The 19,245-nt window shown below is 43.0% G+C and overlaps 1 protein-coding gene across 1 annotated transcript; it reads left to right on the top strand.

The window, feature by feature from the left end:
* The first annotated feature begins 9,366 nt into the window (after nucleotides 1-9,366).
* On the top strand, nucleotides 9,367-18,860 carry LOC311328000 (H-2 class I histocompatibility antigen, Q10 alpha chain-like). The gene is made up of 12 exons (XM_084461112.1): nucleotides 9,367-9,546; nucleotides 11,597-11,869; nucleotides 12,055-12,354; nucleotides 12,511-12,789; nucleotides 13,044-13,166; nucleotides 13,346-13,363; nucleotides 13,531-13,554; nucleotides 13,678-13,701; nucleotides 13,809-13,835; nucleotides 15,010-15,045; nucleotides 15,134-15,184; nucleotides 15,580-18,860. Exons 1-12 carry the CDS (start codon nucleotides 9,477-9,479, stop codon nucleotides 15,615-15,617), a joined length of 1,263 nt encoding a protein of 420 aa, XP_084317238.1. The 5' UTR covers nucleotides 9,367-9,476; the 3' UTR covers nucleotides 15,618-18,860.
* The last annotated feature ends 385 nt before the right edge of the window (nucleotides 18,861-19,245 follow it).

Raw genomic sequence — 19,245 nt, 5'->3', positions numbered from 1 at the left:
GCCTGATTCATACTGTCTGACACGCGCGAGCTAGCGTACGTTCAGCGCTCGCCTGTGTCGGGTTTTCATTTCAACCGAATGCACAGTTCGGTGTATTTTTGACGATGGGGCACGTTACCTGTTTGCGTTGAGTATAAACTAGGCTTAAGGCACTTGGATGGGTTTATGAGTTAAACCTCGGGATACGACACGGTGTCATGTGATCATGACCGAACAGTTCAAGGTGGCGTTTAGCTGGAGTTCCCTTCCCAATACATTTGTGATGAATCAACAAAATGTTGTAGTGGAAATGTTTTTTTTTATTTTTTTTTATTACAATAGACCATTGAAAGTAGTTAAATTTTTTGATCATGTTTCCTTCTTCCTGCCACCTTTTTGTCCAGATTAATCCACCAGGATGTTCATGCAGGTACATGCAGCACAGAGTCATCTGTTTGGGGTTAGGTTAGGTGTAGACCAGATGAGTGTGTCTATGTTGTACTGTACTCAGTGAGTTACTTTGAATGTTTGGGAGGGGGGGGCTGATGAGCACCTGTGCATGGTGCACTGCAGCACCACTTTTTTATTTGTATTTAACCTTTATTTAACTAGGAGGTCCCATTAAGATTAAAAATCGCTTTTTTCAAGGGAGGCCTGGCCAAGGCAGGCAGCCAAGACCCCTGGACTGCAACACTGTCTACATCTCACTTGTTGTACAACACAGGTGCACTGTGAGCTGTTTTGTGCATTTTCAATAAATCACCGGATGTCTTGTGTCTGGTTGTATTGGTCGTTTTGTAGGAGGGGAGAGGGGTAAGAATGAGATAGGACGATGGCATAGCCTTGTTGTACCTAGATATTGCAGCAGCAACTCACAAGATATGGATATAACATGGATATACAATTCACCTTGCTGCGGTCACGAGGTGCACAACCTAGCACACGCACTGAATATGACTGAATATCCATAAGCTACTATACACATATATATATAGGCTTATACTGCTCAAGGAAATGAAGGGAACGCCAGTCATCAATTATCATCGCGGATCTCCATGAACGAAATAACCAAGTTGAAAATCTTTATTGATCCCATTGTGCCATTCGCCAAGAACAAAATGACGGTCAATGGAAACCAACATTATCAACCCATTGAGGGCTGAATGTGATTAAGTGTGAATAAGTGTTCCCTTAATTTTTTGTGCAGTATATGTATGTAGATAGATAGATAAACTGACATATTGCGATGGCGAAGAGACTGCAATAAAAACTAGAAAGTACATTTCCTGGAGAAAATGTGAGGTGGGCTAGCTGCTGCAGCTGTATGTAACAGCCACTGCTAGTACTACTACAGACCAGGCAATCTCCATGCACCCACCGGCGAAGACCATGCGTCACTAGCCCACTCAGGGGCTGAGTTGTGGGGTCTGTGGCGTGGACAGTGGCGTGGTGGCGAGACTCCGCCCCCTCAGGTCAGAACTGGTCGGGGACAGTGTACCCCTCTCCGGGCCACCTACTCGCCCGCACCGGTGAAGACCATGTGTCTCTAGCCCACTCAGGGTCTGAGTTGTTGGGCCCGTGGCGTGGATAGTGGTGTGGTGGTCAGACTCCGCCCCCTCAGGTCAGAGCCAGTCGGGGACAGTGTACCCCTCTCCGGGCCACCTACCTGACTAGCCACACTCAGGGGCTGAGTTGTGGGGCCCGTGGCATGGATAGTGGCGTGCTGGTTAGGCTCCGCCCCCTTCGGTCACAGCTAGTCGGGGACAGTACAGTGACCTCCGGGCAATTTCCATGCATCCACCATTAAAGACTATAGCTGAATCCCAATCTGAGTGCGCAAACCGCACTTGCGGCCCCTCGCACTTGTGGCCTGAGGCCTGAGCACTTAATTGACGTCAGCTGGAAGGGCCAAAGGGTGCAGGGCCGTGAATTAAATGGGACAGCACTCCCAGTTTCGCTCAATGCCCCTCCCACTTCGTCTTCATTGGCTGCCGCGTTCCTCCGACGCAGAGGCTGCTCTGACGCTCCCTTCAGCTCTGCAAATTGACCGATTGACGTCTGTTTTAATTTAATAATAATTTAAAAATTAGGTTGGGTGGGATATGTTTGCAGCATGTGGATTTCAAGATAAATGTTGTGTTATCTGCAAATGTCATCATTTATGTGTGATGCACTCGGATCATGACTCGGATGCACTCAAGCACTGTGTCACATGAGACGCGGTGGGCTGTGGGTATTTTCTGCTCCTAAGTCCATGAAATTGCGGACTTTCGGTAAGTGCGGTTACAGTGCGCAAAATGGCGGCGTGGCGCACTTGTGGACCTAGCAATTCCGTTTTGGAACTACCCTGAGCCCTTGTGGACTTAGCGGGAACGCGCATGTAAGGCCACAAGGCCGCGAGTGCTCTGCACTTTCGCCTAAGTGCGCGATTTGGGATTCAGCTAGCGTGTCTCTAGCCCACTCAGGGGCTGAAAAGTGGGTTCTGTGGCGTGAATAGTGGCGTGGTGGCGAGGCTCCGCCCTTTTTGGTCATAGCCAGTCAGTGACAGTGTACTCCTCTCCGGGCTACCCACCGGCCCCCACCAGTGAAGATCATGTGTCTCTATTCCACTTTGGCTGAGTTCTGTGCTACCACATTAGTTATAAAAGGGTGCCTGTACCTTTAAGAGAGGCTGCACATGCACACAAATTAAAAAAAAAAAAAAAAAGCAACAGCTGCCACCAGTCTAATCCCAACTGACACTCTGATCCTAGACATGGTCCACTTCAGACAGCTCTATCGCGAAAACTATAAATGTTACAGCTTATATATTGACACCATAGGAATCCTGAGAACTTGCAGAACATTTCTATGTAGGCTACAATATAACATGTCTGTATAGCTTAAACACTGTAGGCAAAAATGCAAATTTAGCAGCTCAAAAGTTAGTGCGTTGCCATACGTTCCAATGGGGAGCGCAGTTGCCGAACAAATCGTCATACCTCAAAAACGGTAAGTCCCACAGCTTAGATACTTACATTGTACGAATCAGCACAGTTGTGTGAACGTTTTGATGTATAATATGTCTACGAGCTGTTAAAATTGTAGGCATAGCGACATGTTAGAAAATGGGTAAAAATGCAAAATTAGCAGCTCAAAAGTTAGAGTGCAGCGCCATACGTTTCAATGGGGAGCGCAGTTGCCAAACAAATAGTCATACAGCGAAAAGTATAAGTCACACAACTTAGATACTTACATTGTACGAATCAGCACAGTTGTATGAAAGTTTTGATGTATAATAAGTGTGTGAGCTTTCAAAACTGTAGGAGTGCCAGCAGTTTACAAAATGTGTAAATATTTTCAAAGCAAAAGGTGCCACCACTCTAAAAACATGATACTGAACATTCCACCAGCAGTTTCAATGGCACAAAAATTACTATTAAAAGTTAAATGACTCAAAAACTATTAAAAAAATAAATAAATCTGAATACATCCGTTAAAGAGCTAAACATCGTGAACATTTTAAAGTTTGAATGAAGTTTCTACCACAAAGTATGAAGAAGTTATAAAGGAGACAAAAAAACGGGGAGAATAATAATAAGAAAGAAAGAAAGAAAGAAATACAGTAGGACCCCACTTATCCGAACCCAACGGGACCGAAGGTCGTTCGTATCTCTGAAATGTCCGGATGACTGAAACTTATGTTAAAATGCACCAAATTCAATAAGTGGTACATAGGCTACTTGTTTCATATACTCATAATAGACCGATAAATACCCTTAATTACTTGTGAAAATGCATCAAAATTGCAATCAAATAGCCAACTAAACTCATATAGCCTAGCCTATTATAGGCCTACAGTAGCCTATAATAAAATAACCGAATTTCCACTTGAGTGCGTGCTTTGATCAAATACAGTACTTTATTCTCAAATGAGGCCTACGCTGCATCGATAGGCTACTGTATTCACAGAACAAAATGGTATAGCCTAAAAACAACCCAACATTAGAACAATTAGAGCAAATGATAATCAATAAATAAATAAATGAAATGACAGACAAGTTGTCGTGTCTTAGGCTATTGTAGCCTAAAAGAAAGTCTCTAAAACAACCGATATAGGCTAACGTGGCCTAGGCTGTAGGCTATTATTTAACAAATACAGTAGGTCTAGTAGGCTAATCTACATGCTCACAACACGTCTGTGTTCCTGAAGTCCATTAACTGGGAACGAAAAATGACTCGATGCTGCTTCAGGTTGCTGACGCGCTTTCTGGCTGCCAAGGAATGCAGCTCTCACGCAGCAGACTCGTTTGCGTTTTGCGCTCGACATTAAAGTAACAAAGAAATGAAACGTGACAGTAGGCTACAGCCTACAGGCAACATGTAGGTCTACATACAGTTCTGTTTTTATTCACAGTAGGATACAGTAGGCTACTGTAATGAAAATCCCACCAGTAACCAGTGGGAAAAATAAAACGTTTTTTAAGCCTGTCCGGTAGACCGGGAGGTTCGGATCTCTGAAGTTCGGATGAGTGGGGTCCTACTGTAGTGTGAATATCACAAGTTGCGCTATCTTTTGCAAGCTACTCCACCTAATAAAACTGTTCCCTAAGCCTGTGTGTCACAACTTTTGTTCGAGTGGCGTCTGTTCACTTTGAGCCCCATGGAAGGACGAGCGACAGATGATTGCACGTGTGCATCACGAGATAGCAGGCCGGGAGACGGCTTATAATGAGCGAACCAAGACAACAATGGAATTCTTCCAGGTGTGTCTGTGTCCCCCCAGTGAGGGGCCTTTAACGAGAACAACCTGTTTATTTCTCACAAAATCCCTAATGAATTGTCTCACGTTCAGGAAGCAGTAATTGGAGCACTGAGCGAGTCGACTCCGTCGGTTAAGCGGTGCCCGTTTCCACGCTGGAAGAATGTTTGCTGATGGAGGGATGTGTTAAATGAGTGCGTCAGTGTGTCGATGCACCAATTAGGGACAGAGGACACACCGTGGACGTGTCGACTGATTTCTGTAATGGCGAGTATTTAAAGGGTCACAGGCGAAATCTAGAGAGACGGACCCACAGACAACCCCTGCATGGTAAGCTACTATTCCTCCTTGGTTGTGGTGTGGATTGTATTGTATAGTGGCAGACTGATCTAATGTGTTGGATGATATCTCTGTGTTGAGGAAGGTCAGTAACAGGTAGATCATGAGATGCTGTAGGTATAGGCGTATATAACCTAGTCTTGTTTGCAAACTTTAGCTGCATTTATACTGTGTAGTGAATATATCTGACAAGTGACGGCTGATATCCAGCTTCCACAGCAGATCAGGTGTGTTTGATGATGGTATTGGTCTCTCACTACTAAATAGACTACCTGGGACTTCATAACTGTGCAATTCACTGTAATTGTACCTTGGTAGACCGGACTAGCCCTTCACAAAATCGATCTGTTTTGCCCTTCATATAACCTTGGTTTTACAAGGATTCTTTCTCTATTATTATATCTATTATAATTTTCTATTTCCACATTTGTTTACGCTGTGCCAGAGCATGACATCTGGCTGACATTCGGGGATAGTTTTACGTAGTCGGGATTGGCCGACCACATGAATCGGCGCCACTGATTGGGCAATAATAAGCGAATGACAAGGCTTATCCCCAAAACCTCAATGAGTTGAGTCCAACTAAGGTGAATGGGATGTGTAATCTGTCTAAGGATGTAACTCCCTGAAATGTGGAAATGCCTCCATACAGTAGCAGTTTGTTTTGACTCTCTTCACTGCTCCTGAATTCCCTTTATACTCCTACAGATGAGACTACCGTCGTTCCACCCGTGTCCTTCCCAGCCCATGCTCACCCTCCTCTCCCTGGCCCTCCTGGTCCACCTCCCAGGGGCCTGCACGCACCCCCGCCTCCCCGCTGCCTTCCTGCCCACGTCGGAGCACCCGGACTGGGAGGCCGCTCTACTCCAGCTCCAGGCTTCCCTGGATGTCCCCTGGGGCCCGCCGCTGGAGCTGGGGCCTGCGGATCCGCGGCTGGCCCTCCTCAGGGAGCTGGCGGCAGAGGAAGGCTGGGGGGAGGAGGGGGCCGTACACCGTGGCCAGAGAGGGGAGCTGGAGAAGAGGCCTCTGGGGCCGTTCCCGGGCTACGCCATGGAGGCCCTGCACTACCAGGAGGGAGGGGAGGAAGAGGGGGAGGGGGGAGGCAAGAGGAACGAGGCGCTGACGTCCATCGCTGGGGGGCTTCAGGCCTTCAACAGGGAGAAGGGGGGCTTCGGGTTCCGCTTTGGAAGGAAGTGATGAAGGAGAAGGAGACTAAACAAGGAGAAACGGGAGGACTCATGGAGGGATGGGTGGGCGGGTAGGGGTTAAAGCATGAATAAAATCATTTAAATTATATCATAACAAGGTCATGCAATCTGACTGACACCAGAGCAGCTGGGCATTCAAGCCTGCTGTCTTAAAGCCAAAGGACTGATCGATCAGTTCACCAAGTGGCTTTATATAGCCTACATAAACTGTAAATTCAAAGGCCATTGTAAATCAAAGTCAAATATTGTCACTTAATAAAAGATACAAGTATATTGAGAGTATGACATAATGTATGTGGTGATTTCATGCCTATAGAAGTAGGCTAGTGTTTTGCGCCCTGTTCTAAAAAAAAATAAAAAGCAGGATGTTTAGGCCTCGTCTATGTAACCGAGTGAATTGTCAGTCCTCGTTAATCCTCGTGGAGTGAGTGTAGTCCTCCGAGACAGTGGTAGCGGGTAGTTGGTGAAACACACTCCACTAGTATAAAGGCCGTTTCAGACGGGGAGCGATATTCCGCCTGCGTTCTCGCTCGGATCAGCGGGGGACGCACGCGTCCTGCGCGCAGCGGGGAAAGCTGACTACAATTCAGCTCTTATCGCGGGCGGGCGTGTGCACGAAACGAGCACGCACGCGACAATTTCACGGGGTCGCGCCCGCTTGCCGCTCCGCCCCAGATTGTCCGCGGCTCCCAAATTGTCCGCTCGCCTCTCTCATTGAAAATGAATTGCAATGCGCGGATATCAATCCTCGTCTGAAACGGCCTTAAAGCATGTGCTATTAACGACCTTGGCCGGGTTTCCCGAACGCGTTAAGAAGCACTTAAAGGAAAATGCTCGTTTTTGACAACCTGGACCTTATTTACGACATATTATAAGAAGTTTGACTCACCGAGATCACTTTTGTGTTGTTCGGAGGCCTGTAGAAGAAATTTAAAATCCAGCGCGAGCCAGTATATCCATGTAATGGCGTCGGACGGGGCAACGGGAATGCAGTTTCTCAAAATCCATTTTCGGCCGCTAAACGGTTGTTTTCATCAATCAGATTGGATGAATCGACAGTTGAGATTCCTCAACGCGAGCCATTGTTGTTTTGGTTTTCAAATACGGGGTCTTTAGCCAATCTTTAGCCGTCTGTAGGCTACACTCGCGCTCACATTCTCTGCGCTACGATCGGATTATATTCAGCCATATTGCACACAATATTCTAGGCACCAACAATCCGATCGTAGCGCAGAGAATGTGAGCGCGAGTGTAGCCTAGCCAGTCTGCGCGCTGGCCTGTGCACATGCGTGCTGGAGCAAGTGGGGGAGAGGCGTGTAAAGATCATATTACAGAGGCTTAAGACCCCGTATTTGAAAACCAAAACAACAATGGCTCGCGTTGAGGAATCTCAACTGTCGATTCATCCAATCTGATTGATGAAAACAACCGTTTAGCGGCCCAAAATGGATTTTGAGAAACTGCATTCCCGTTGCCCCGTCCGACGCCATTACATGGATATACTGGCTCGCGCTGGATTTTAAATTTCTTCTACAGGCCTCCGAACAACACAAAAGTGATCTCGGTGAGTCAAACTTCTTATAATATGTCGTAAATAAGGTCCAGGTTGTCAAAACCGAGCATTTTCCTTTAACTCCAAAGTACTTCTTAACTCTGAGTTAAGAAGTACTTTGGAGTTAAGTGCTTCTTAACGCGTTCGGGAAACCCGGCCCTTGCCTACTACAATGTTTTTCTTGGCATAGTTGTTAGCACACAAGCGCAAGGTTGCGGGTTCGCGTCCCGCCCTGGACAATAGAGCGTGTCAGTGAAGTTCCACCACATTAGCATCGCATGTTAATTTCCCATAGGCTTTTTAAAAAATCCTTATATTTCGAGAATTCGGTCATGAACCCAGCTTCCGTTACACGCAATATGAACACAATATACACACACAACACAAACTAAAACACCAATATTAACAATATTAACACTTAACAATGACAAAGATTTAATTTATGAAGAAGCAAGTTAGAATTCTGAAGCAAGTTTGAAACTGTTTGAGCGAGAGACGAGTAGGCCTATCATTTGCCTTTTGGGATGCATAGTTTTATTCACTCTTACAACAGGGTAATTACACAGTCTTGTACCATAACCCCCCCCACACACACACACACACACAACATTTGCTCCAATTATACGTGTTTATAGGTCACGATTCGTTTGATAAATAATTAGCTGGGTTCATTACTCACTTCTTGAAATATAAGGATAAAAAAAAAAAAAAAAGATATGGGAATTAACAATGCGAATACCATCTTTTTCTATAAGCCTGTGTTGCGTGGTGTGTGTGGCTTGACCTCTGACGCCGGACCTCCCGGTAAAAAAAGGTGGTGGCAGCGAGTTACCCGCGACTCAACCCAGAAATCGGTTCCCCCTCTACTGGGTGGTTCTGGTTCTTTTCAATAGCTACCGTAAGTAGTTCCGCTTCCTGAATCCCCTCTGCGGATTGATCTACACATCTACAACGGTCGCTTCAATACAAGTCAATGGATTTCATAAAATGATCAATAAAACCCTACAGGATTCATACTTTGCGGCGAATTTGATGTCAGAACACCAACGGACACCATTACCCCCTCGGTGAGTTTCTAGTCTTTGAAACAGAGTTTAACATGTTTTTGAATGATTTTTCACGGTGCCCGTCCACATCCATTGTATGACCAAAACGGTGGTAGAGCAATTATCAGACTTTCTCAAAAGTGCTAGTTTTGTCAACGTTTTGATCTGAACCATTGTATATAATCATAAGTAAGCTTAAAACAGGGCTAAACATGCATTTTCCCTTTACTACTCCTTTAACATGAGTCAAACGAACCAGAAACGCAACGCAGACGAGAGTAGCCTACTACCGTTACATCTGCATGCATCAATCATTAGCGTCTTATCAGTGTGCGTGTATCATAGTAGGCTACAATGTAGACAGGCAGCCTAACATTGCAAAGTCCCTCTTGGCTGCGAGCAAGGTGCGTCACAAATATCAAGACCTATACTGACTTGTGTACCACACACGCACGCGCACGCGCGCACTACAGTTGCCTGTTCAAGGAAGTAGAGCAGAGACCGAAGAGTGAAGAGCGCTGCGGTCAAACTCGGTCAGAAGAGACAAGAGATACTGACAAATCGCTCTAGAATCCCAGAATTTCGGGTAATCAGAAGTGAGCAGATTCATCATGCATATCGGCGTCGCCCTCCTGGTCCTGGTCCTGCCGATGCTGGGGACATCGTGGACGGTGAACAGCGGTAAGTTTTCGCTGGTATTTATGTGCGACATGTTGCAGGCCTATGCGAGCCGAAAACGAAAGTAAAATGGTTCGGTTTAGACATGCTATTTTGGATCAATCATTAAAAAACGCAAACAAAAGAACCATATTGTTCGTGTGATTTGAAAGTGTTTGTGATTTATAGCCTACCTGTTTTTCATCGTGCCAGTCTTAAATAGGTTAGGGTTAGGGAAGTGAGAGATAATAATAATACGACGGATAGGCCTAACTTTGCTGAAAAACACTTTCTTTAGCCTCCGCCTCAGATGCCTATTTTTATTAGGCCTAATCCAAAATCACGCTTTTGTTAAGCGATTTGAAAGCGTGTCGAAACATCTTTAACACCGTTTCACCATAGCCTGAAACAAATAACTCAGTCTTCTGTTGCTGGTTATCGTTTTTAATAGAAAATACATTGACTGTTGAATGAATGCCTATGCTACATAACTTATACTGGTTTAAGTTTAACTGTTAAACCCCGCATAGGTAAACAAAGGTGATTTTTTTTCAACGTGAAACAGGTTTGTTGTTGTACAACTGCTGTCATGCAACTGCGAAGCTCAGACCTGCATTACAAACGTCGAGTAGCCATTTCTACCTGGCAACATGCTAAAACATGTGATTGGTTCAAAATACACTAGGCTGCACAGTACGGCCAATGACGTTCATCCTTTGGATACCCTAAAGCGTATTGGACTATGAAATATACCACCACAATCATTAAAAAGACTTTGAGACCAAAGTTGCAGATGTTCCCTATCTTACAGAAATACTGGAAAACAGGCTACAGACCACTACAATAGCTTCCACGTAAAATAAACAACATAACAAAACAAAAACGCAATAATAAAAACAGAAATAAAAATAGTCACAATCATAGGAAGCAGCATTCTTTAGTTAAAAAAAAAAATCCTAATTGTCTTTTCTCGATGTTATGGTAAATAAGAGCTTGCTCTCAGTAACATATTGAGAATAAGTAAGGATTGAATGGATGAATCATAACTGGAAGCACAGCCTGTCAGTTTGTTAGCTTATTACACATTGTAAAGAAGTATTGTGGTAATAAAATATTGAACTTATCAGGCAAACTCACTCCCAACTTTTTGAGCACATCCACAATGGAATGGACAGGAGCAGGCCATGATGTTTATAAATGTAGATGACAGAAGGTTTGTTGTTCTAGAACAGTGGTCAGCAACCTTTACTATCAAAACAGCCTTTTTTGGCCAAAGAATAAATACCAAATGTGACTGGAGCCAAACATATTTGAGCTTTGTAATGAAGGCAATGCGTCCCCTTAGATTTGGTCAAAGCGACTAACAATAATTGCATTTAACGTAGGAAGAGCCAATGTACTACTACTTGCCAGAACTCACAAGTGCATCTTCTTTCTAAAACAAGTGACTAAGAGCATAATCTAGTGCTGAAGGCAAAGTGCAAGAATCACAATCTAAAGTACAGTGCAATATAATATAATAAGTGCTTAGGTATGCATCTGGGGAACTCGTTTAGAACTCAGAAAGCTGTTTCAAAACAAACATCCTATTCTAAAACTGCTTAAAACGGCATTGGCTGTTGTATTTGACTCAATATAAACTAACAGTTACTCCTTCTTGTCTATTAAATGTAAAATGAAAACAAGGTCAACTTACGTTTCTCATTTGGAAATAGAATAGCTGTTACTTGGACTACTACCAGATCACAGACCTCAATGGTTGAAGGTGTACTGTAATATAGATTTCAATCATCAGGCCTCATCCCTCATCTCAGAGGTCCATCAATCAATCAACCTATCAACCCATTTTTATTTAGAGTGCAGAATCACCATGCAGCATGGTCTTTCTGCTATAGTTAAAGGAATACACACGAAACATACAGCAACAAATAATACAAATTTGAAATGAAACATAAACATTCATTTTAAACAAAAATTAAACAAAACAATAAAACCAGTAAACACCAGTGTTGCATGAGGAGGAGCTGCCCATCAACCAGGAAGTCATGCTAAACTCTATCTTTGTGATTGACAGAGAGACACTCGCTGCGCTACATCTACACGGCCCTTTCCAAGCCCATGGACCTCCCTGGTATCCATGAGTTCTCCGCCATGGGAACTCTGGACGGGAGTATGATCGACTACTACGACAGTACGCTGAGGGAGAAGGTTCCCAAGCAGGACTGGATGAGAGAGAGTCTCCCGGAGGATTACTGGGCGAAAGGAACTCTGTCACGCCAGAGCAAGGAGCAGTGGTTCAAAGTCAACATTGACATCCTGATGGAACGGATGCGTCAGAACGACTCAGGTCATTACTTTGTCTGAACCCATACTTCTGATCGATTATCTCTCAATATTGGCGATAACATTCTGAATTAATAGAAAATGTATATCTCATCCACCAGATGTTTGAACATTTAATTGGCTCTGTAATTATTTACAAGCGATTTATTTATCTAAAGGTTATCTCATGTATTTGCTTGTTTGTCTCAGGCGTCCATATTCTACAGTGGCAGCATGGTTGTGAGGTTGAAGACCAGCCAGATGGTTCTCAGAAATTCATCAGGGGCTTTGACCAGTACAGCTATGATGGAGGTGACTTCCTGGCCTTTGATGATGACACTAAGCAGTGGGTTGCTCCTGACCCCTATGCTGTGGTCACCAAGCACAAGTGGGATGGCGTGGAGATGCTCAACCACTACACCAAGGGCTACCTGGAGAATGAGTGTGTCACATGGCTGAACACATTTAAGAAGCCTTGTAAGGAGTCAGTGATGAAAAGGTGTTCAAAAAGTGAGTACAAACCAGATAAGATTAGTTGTGGTTGGACACTCTGACCAAATTAAGTTAAGAATTAGGTAAAAGTAAAAATTGCATTTAACTGAATTTTATTTAATTGAAGATTGAGATTCAGATCTGTAACTGTTTATTCTATTCTATCCCATTCAGAGCCTCCACAAGTCTATACATATGCTAAGAAGTCCTTGAAGGCGGGACATGTCAAAATCACCTGCTGGGCCACTGATTTCATCCCCAAAGAGATAACCTTGGAGATCAGGAAGGATGAGGTTCCCATCAAGCAAGGAGTGCAGTCTTCAGGCCTCCGCCCTAACGATGATGACACGCACCAGATGTGGAAACGCATCGAGATCCCAGAGGAAGACAAAGCAAATTACAGCTGCTATGTTTACCATGTGGCCCTGAAGAAAGCCATTATTCTTGACTGGGGTAACAACCTGACTCATTCTCCTTAACCAATATAATAGATGTTTAGAAAATAAAATAAAGATAAATTGTGTTATGAATCTTGAACATAGCTACAACTGCCCTGTATAGCAATGACTAACACTGTTGATATAGTATTTGAAAACTGATAGCACTTCTTTCTTTTTTTTCTTATTTCAAACGCTGTTAATTGGCAGATCATGGTATATCTGTCTTGATGTGCCTAATTTGTCTTCCTGTTACTGTATGATTTACAGATAAAACGTGTGCCGATTGCCTTGCCAGTAATGGAGGCTTCATAGGACCCGTCATTGGAGTCGTCCTTGTTCTCGTGATCCTTGGTGTCGCTGGTTGTGGGTTCTACTATTACAGAAAACACAGTGAGTCTTTCTTTCAATAAATATTCATTCTAATTTTCAGAGAACTGTTTTAAAGCACCACAAGGCTATTATAGCCATCATGGCTTAGGAATCTGTGTTAGTATGTGTTTTCATAACTGCTGGTCAAGTCCTCAGGGTTCCACCTGTGTGACTAAATATGTTCTCTTTGACTTTCACAGAGGCTCCTGGACCAAAAGGTTAGTTTCTCATTAAACATTCATATCACTTTAGGTGATTCAAAACTCCAATTTTGAAAGTGATTTAGATTCATTTGTCAACAAAAGCAACACAGACAGAGTAAGCAAACATACATCGGTGTGCATTTTGTGGAATTCTTTTAACATTTTTCCATCTTTCCTTACAGGCCCACCTCCACCAGCTGAAACTGGTAAGAGGACAGTTTGACATGATAGAAAATTAGCATCAATATGTTAATGAAGTCATTAGAAATGAGAGTTTGTGACCATGGTGTGGATATTCTGTTGATCTCTTTGCAACTCCTTGATTCCAGATCTTCACGTTGTGACTCCTGAAAGTAAGAAATGGCCAACTGTAAATGTGTATTAATACTATTTAGTTTTTAATGAAGTATTTACAAGTGAGAGTTTGTAACCATGGTGTGGATATTCTTTGTGACTCTAGATGTGCCCTTGAACGGAACTGGTGAAGGTAAGAGATGGCGCCCTAGAAACGGCTCTTCATACTGTTTTGTTACTGTTGGGTGAAATCCTAAGATGTTTTTTCAGATTAGATACCTAATGGTCCCAGGGGTGTGATAAATTCAGAATTTGTGAAGCGTAGTCCCAACATTCAATTCATGTAGAACAAGAATAAAAATTAACAAAACTCCCAAATGGTGTCCTGAGGTTTTGACCTCACAGGAAGTGATGTACCAACAGAAAGGAACCATTAGTAAGGAAATGCTCAGCTCACGATACGGTGCTCTTCTTTAAATAAGAGTTCACAAAAAATGGTGCTCAGACCTCTGTCCATGTATACGTTTCATGGCTCTGTGCACGCGCACGTGCATTCGAGCAGGAAATGTTTCGTATTGCTGCATTCATTAGGTTGAGAGCTTTATGCCAGTCCTAACCCTGTGTCTCTGTGACCTTCCCATGTCGGGATATGTCCGTTTCTATTCCCCCCATTGACAATGAATGGGGGGAATTTTTCGCTCTAAAGCATGAATGGCTGGCTGTGTTTGGGCGGTTCGTGGACCTGCCCTGTGATTCCGATCTGCCCCAAAGTTTAATGGCTTCTAAGTATGCCCATGCTGCACCAAGTGTGACTGAGTAAACAATAATACTCATTTATTCCTTAAAATAAAAGGCACTGGTGATTGCACTCTCTAGTGCACAAATGGTGTAATGAAAAATGAAACGCATCTGTATTAATCACAAATTTGTACAATGACCTTTATTTTGAGGTACATTTTTCAGCACCTCTGCATATCATTATGTTTTTGTATCATACAATTTCATGTTACGATATTTGGTCCTGTTCCTAGTAAAGAACGACTATGTCTTCCATACAGTACCTGATAATAGTAGCCTACTTACCAAGCAGGTTATGAATGAGGTCATGAAAACGTGTATTCAGGTGATTGACTAGGCCTTTCAGGAAATGGAGCTGAAGTAATTACATTTTGGTCAAAGTTCACACAACACCCCAATGGCCAGTCTCAATGGCTGGAAATGTCAATTGACTACAGTATCTCACAATCAAAGACAAAATGACTCTTCAACACATCTTCAAGTAAAACATTATTTGCTAGGGTTCAGGGCCCAGTGACGGGTGACTAAAGTTAGCAAATTAAGCTAATTTATTTATTTTTTTATTTCAGAAAAAGAGACTGGAGGACATGGTGATACTGACTCTGGTAATTTGTCTTTTTTTTTTTACTTTTAACTTTTGAAAATGGGGAGGTTATGTGGGTTGAGTGTTTGACTCTTCCTGATGTGTTGTAGGACATGGAAGCTTTGGTACAGTATCACGTGGCAGAAGTACGCAAGCTGATGGTTAGTTCCTCTAATACTGCAACATTTACACATACATTATTCTTCTGAATGTGTTCCTGGTCCCTAACTCAAGTTGCTGCACTATCCACTGCTGAGGTATTTAGACAGGGTGTAGTACACCATCGTTAAGTCACTATTACTAACCATCAATTGTGATAGTTATGATTCACTGGCGACACCTAGTGGTAAGAAGTAGACATACCAGGCTCGTAGATGTGATGTGAGTCATGGCAGTCATGAACTGTGATCTGTAGCTTCATCCATAAACACATGAATGAAAACCAGCAGATATAAAGCTGTATTTGTGTTGTTTTGATGTGAGGAGGGTTGGGAGGTTTCCTCCTGTTATAGATATTGTTCTGGCCTTCTTAATGAATTCTGCTTGTCTTCATCAGATTCTGAGAAGGAAAGTCTTCGATCTGATGCTGAGTAGGAGATGCTGTGTAGGATCACCAACTGGACAGACATGAGTCCTTGATATACACTGATGTTGGTTTATGCTGTTTATGTTAGCCTAGATCATCTATACTACCACCTAGGTGTTTGGGACTTTCCAAATCCATATAAGAGTGGTTATATAATAGTATAATATAATAAAACATCCATCCACTCCTAGCAGGGCTGGGGTCAATTAAATTTAATAACAATAATGGGTTTTAATTATTTTATTATTATTAGTAGTAGTAGGAGTAGTAGTAGTTGTAGTATTGTTATAATTATTGTTATTATTAATAATAATAATACCTAGAAATTAATAATTATAATAACACCTAGAAATGGTGCTGATGGAGCACAGACCTCCGCCCCTGAATGCATGCCTGAATGTGCACCAAAATTGAATGGGTGGGTCCAAATGGCCCATTCTACATCCCTCCACCGAGTTTCATGAAAATCAGTCTGGTAGTTTTAGCGTATACTTTGTCTAAAACATGAATGGAGGTGAATGGCCAGCTGTGTTTGTACGGCTCATGAACCCACCCTGTGAGATGGATCCGCTCCCAAATTGAAGGAGTTCTAAGATGGCCCATGCTACACCCCTCCACCGAGTTTCATGATTATCAGTCTGGTCGTTTTTGCGTCCTCCTACTAACAAACAAACCAAGAAACGGCCTGTGGCTCAAGAGGTAGAACGGGTCGTCCAATGATCGTAGGGTCGGCGGTTCGATTCCCGGTTCCTTCTGTCCACATGTCGAAGTGTCCTTGGGCAAAGACACTGAACCCCAAATTACTCCCAATGAGCATGCTAGCATCTGGGGTCGCCTCACCATTCTGAAATACCGCCATTCCGTTATTATTATTATCATCATCATCATCATCATCATTATTATTACTGATACAGGCAAACCTGTGATACATGAAAATTGTTAATGATTCTGCAATCTGCAACTAACATTCAGCATGTTAGAATGAGGTAAAACATTCAGTTCAACACAGGATTTGTATGAGATTATACAACCGCTTCCCATGTGAACAGGTTTTACTTTAGAAAAGAATGGATGATTCCAAGTTGTAGAGCATGTTCTTGCCGTTAATTTGGTATAGGATGTTGAGATTTCGGAATGGCGACTTTTGGAGCTTTTTCGGAATAGCGAACCTTCGGAATGGCGAGGTAGGCTATATCTCCATTCCGACGATTTTGTTGGATGTGCAGTGTTTCGGAATGGTGAGGTGTCGCCCTAGCACTTTGCATGGCAGCTACCGCCATTGGTGTGTGTGTGAATGAGAGGCCATTGTAAAGCGCTTTGGATAAAAGAGCAGTCCATTACCATTATACCATGAAATGTAACAGGTGGTGATGGGTTAGATCAATTAATCAGGAGAGATTTTACAAAAGAAAAAAGTGTATTATAAATTAAAAACAGATTTATTATGTAAATTCTCAATTCTTTAGTCTTGTGAAAGTAATTGTGAGGATATCCTTTGAGGAAAGTCCATCCATGTGAGGATTATATTTCATGTTAAATGCACCTGATGAAGCGCACTAGCAAAACGTGTTGTGCAATTGGAATAAATGTTATGCATTATTGAAGCCCACATCAGTTTTTGCTGGAGGGGTGTAGGCTCCCTCCAATGATTTTTTTAAAACAAAAAAAAAAGATTGAATGATGATTTTTTCAAAACAAAAAAAAAAAAGTTTGGTTTGACCAACACCTCCCACTTTGGATGTGTACTCTTTATCTGATAGATTATATTTTCTTCATGATGTGTGCCTTGCTAGAATGTAGGGGGTTTATATTATGTGATGCAATAAATGTACATAATGTTTGACTTGTTTAGTCTAGAGATGAGCTCCAGTGCAAATTTGATCCATTAACAGTGAAATAACTGGGCGGGGAGTAGGCCAAATGTTGTAAAACACTTTGAGATGCATTTTTGTATCTATCTCATATATTCATGATGTTTGATTTTAGCTTCTTACAGTATTGTCTTCATTCTTTTAATGGATTTAAGAATCTTTGGTTGGTTTTCATGATTGATTCCCTTGTTAAGGTTGTGTGGTTTACATAGTTAAACTTGAGGATCTTAAACTTAGTCTGGTGATTTGGCTACCTTAAGAAAGTATCTTATTACTTATCTTGGGATTTTATTGATGAATGCATGTTAATGATGTAAAATGTTCAGGGCTAAACTATTTTTTATATAAACAAATCATTTTTATATACCATGTTTTACACATGATCTCAGGAAGCTTTGAGTTCAGTCTTTCTTTTCAGTAATCACCTTAGAACTCCTTTAAACTTTATCAGGCAGTAGGTTGGCCATCCCTGGCCGCTATAGAGAACACAGCACTTATGCATTTATTCGTTATGAACTTGTGGTATGATCAATTTGTATGATGTATTTCATCATACAAATACGTTGGTGTATTGTGTATTTTATTTTTGCTTTGTAGCCTGGGCACCCAGGACCAGCCCGTCTGGCAATATAGGCAATCACCCAGGCCCCGGAGCGGTTATGTGCCCCCGCCCAGGGCCCCGGAGCGGTTATGTGCCCCCGCCCAGGGCCCCGGAACGGTTATGTGCCCCGCCCAGGGCCCCGGAGCGGTTATGTGCCCCCGCCCAGGGCCCCGGAGCGGTTATGTGCCCCCGCCCAGGGCCCCGGAGCGGTTATGTGCCCCCGCCCAGGGCCCCGGAGCGGTTATGTGCCCCGCCCAGGGCCCCGGAACGGTTATGTGCCCCGCCCAGGGCCCCGGAACGGTTATGTGCCCCGCCCAGGGCCCCGGAGCGGTTATGTGCCCCCGCCCAGGGCCCCGGAGCGGTTATGTGCCCCCGCCATCTGCGCGCAAGAAAACCAAAACCATCATACTTATATCATACACACGCAGCAAAAACATTCACAGAAACCCTTTAGTGTTTAAAATTGGAGACAACTTGAAAATCTCTCCTAATATGGTTACATGTGTTTTACCGTATCCCTCTAATCAGAATGAATTCCATTTATAATAAGAATGTATTATTCTTATTATGAAAGGATAAGTTATTTTTTTTATTTTTTTTAAATCATATAGGCCTAGCACCTTTCACAGAACCCAAGGTCGCTTAAATTTTAATTTTGATGCTGCTCTGTAATTTTTCTCGCTATTTGATGAAGGCCTACTGCCTCCTACTTTACCAGGCTTCATATATCAAGCAATTTGAGTTGCAGTCCATGTCTGAAATAAATAAAGTTTCATTAAGTTTAACATCATGACCATGATTATTCTGCAACCATCCCACATCTGCATGCACATACAGTATGAGATACAGTAGTTCATCCCCAACAAATACAACAAAAACTACCTCCGGATCATCATACTGTACACCATAGTCTGCATTAACCAATAGCTGTGTGTGATTGGGTGTGATTGCCACTTCAACTGTTGTTTGTCATCACACACACAAACAACGGGGAATTGGTGCATTAGGTTGCAGGCCACCACGGGCTGGCCATGTAGGCCTAGCCTGCTTATGAATCCTCTGTATGCATATCCTCTTTTGCACTGTGTGTGTATTTAGATGTGAATACAGATGCTGGTTGCCCTGCAACTGGCATGTTCTGTTTTAATATCTGTCCTGCTTTTA

This window comes from Borostomias antarcticus (assembly GCF_949987555.1).
Source record: "Borostomias antarcticus genome assembly, chromosome: 36".
Classification (NCBI taxonomy): domain Eukaryota; kingdom Metazoa; phylum Chordata; class Actinopteri; order Stomiiformes; family Stomiidae; genus Borostomias; species Borostomias antarcticus.
Note: the sequence above shows the minus strand (reverse complement) of the source record. Positions and strands in the feature narration are given on the sequence as shown.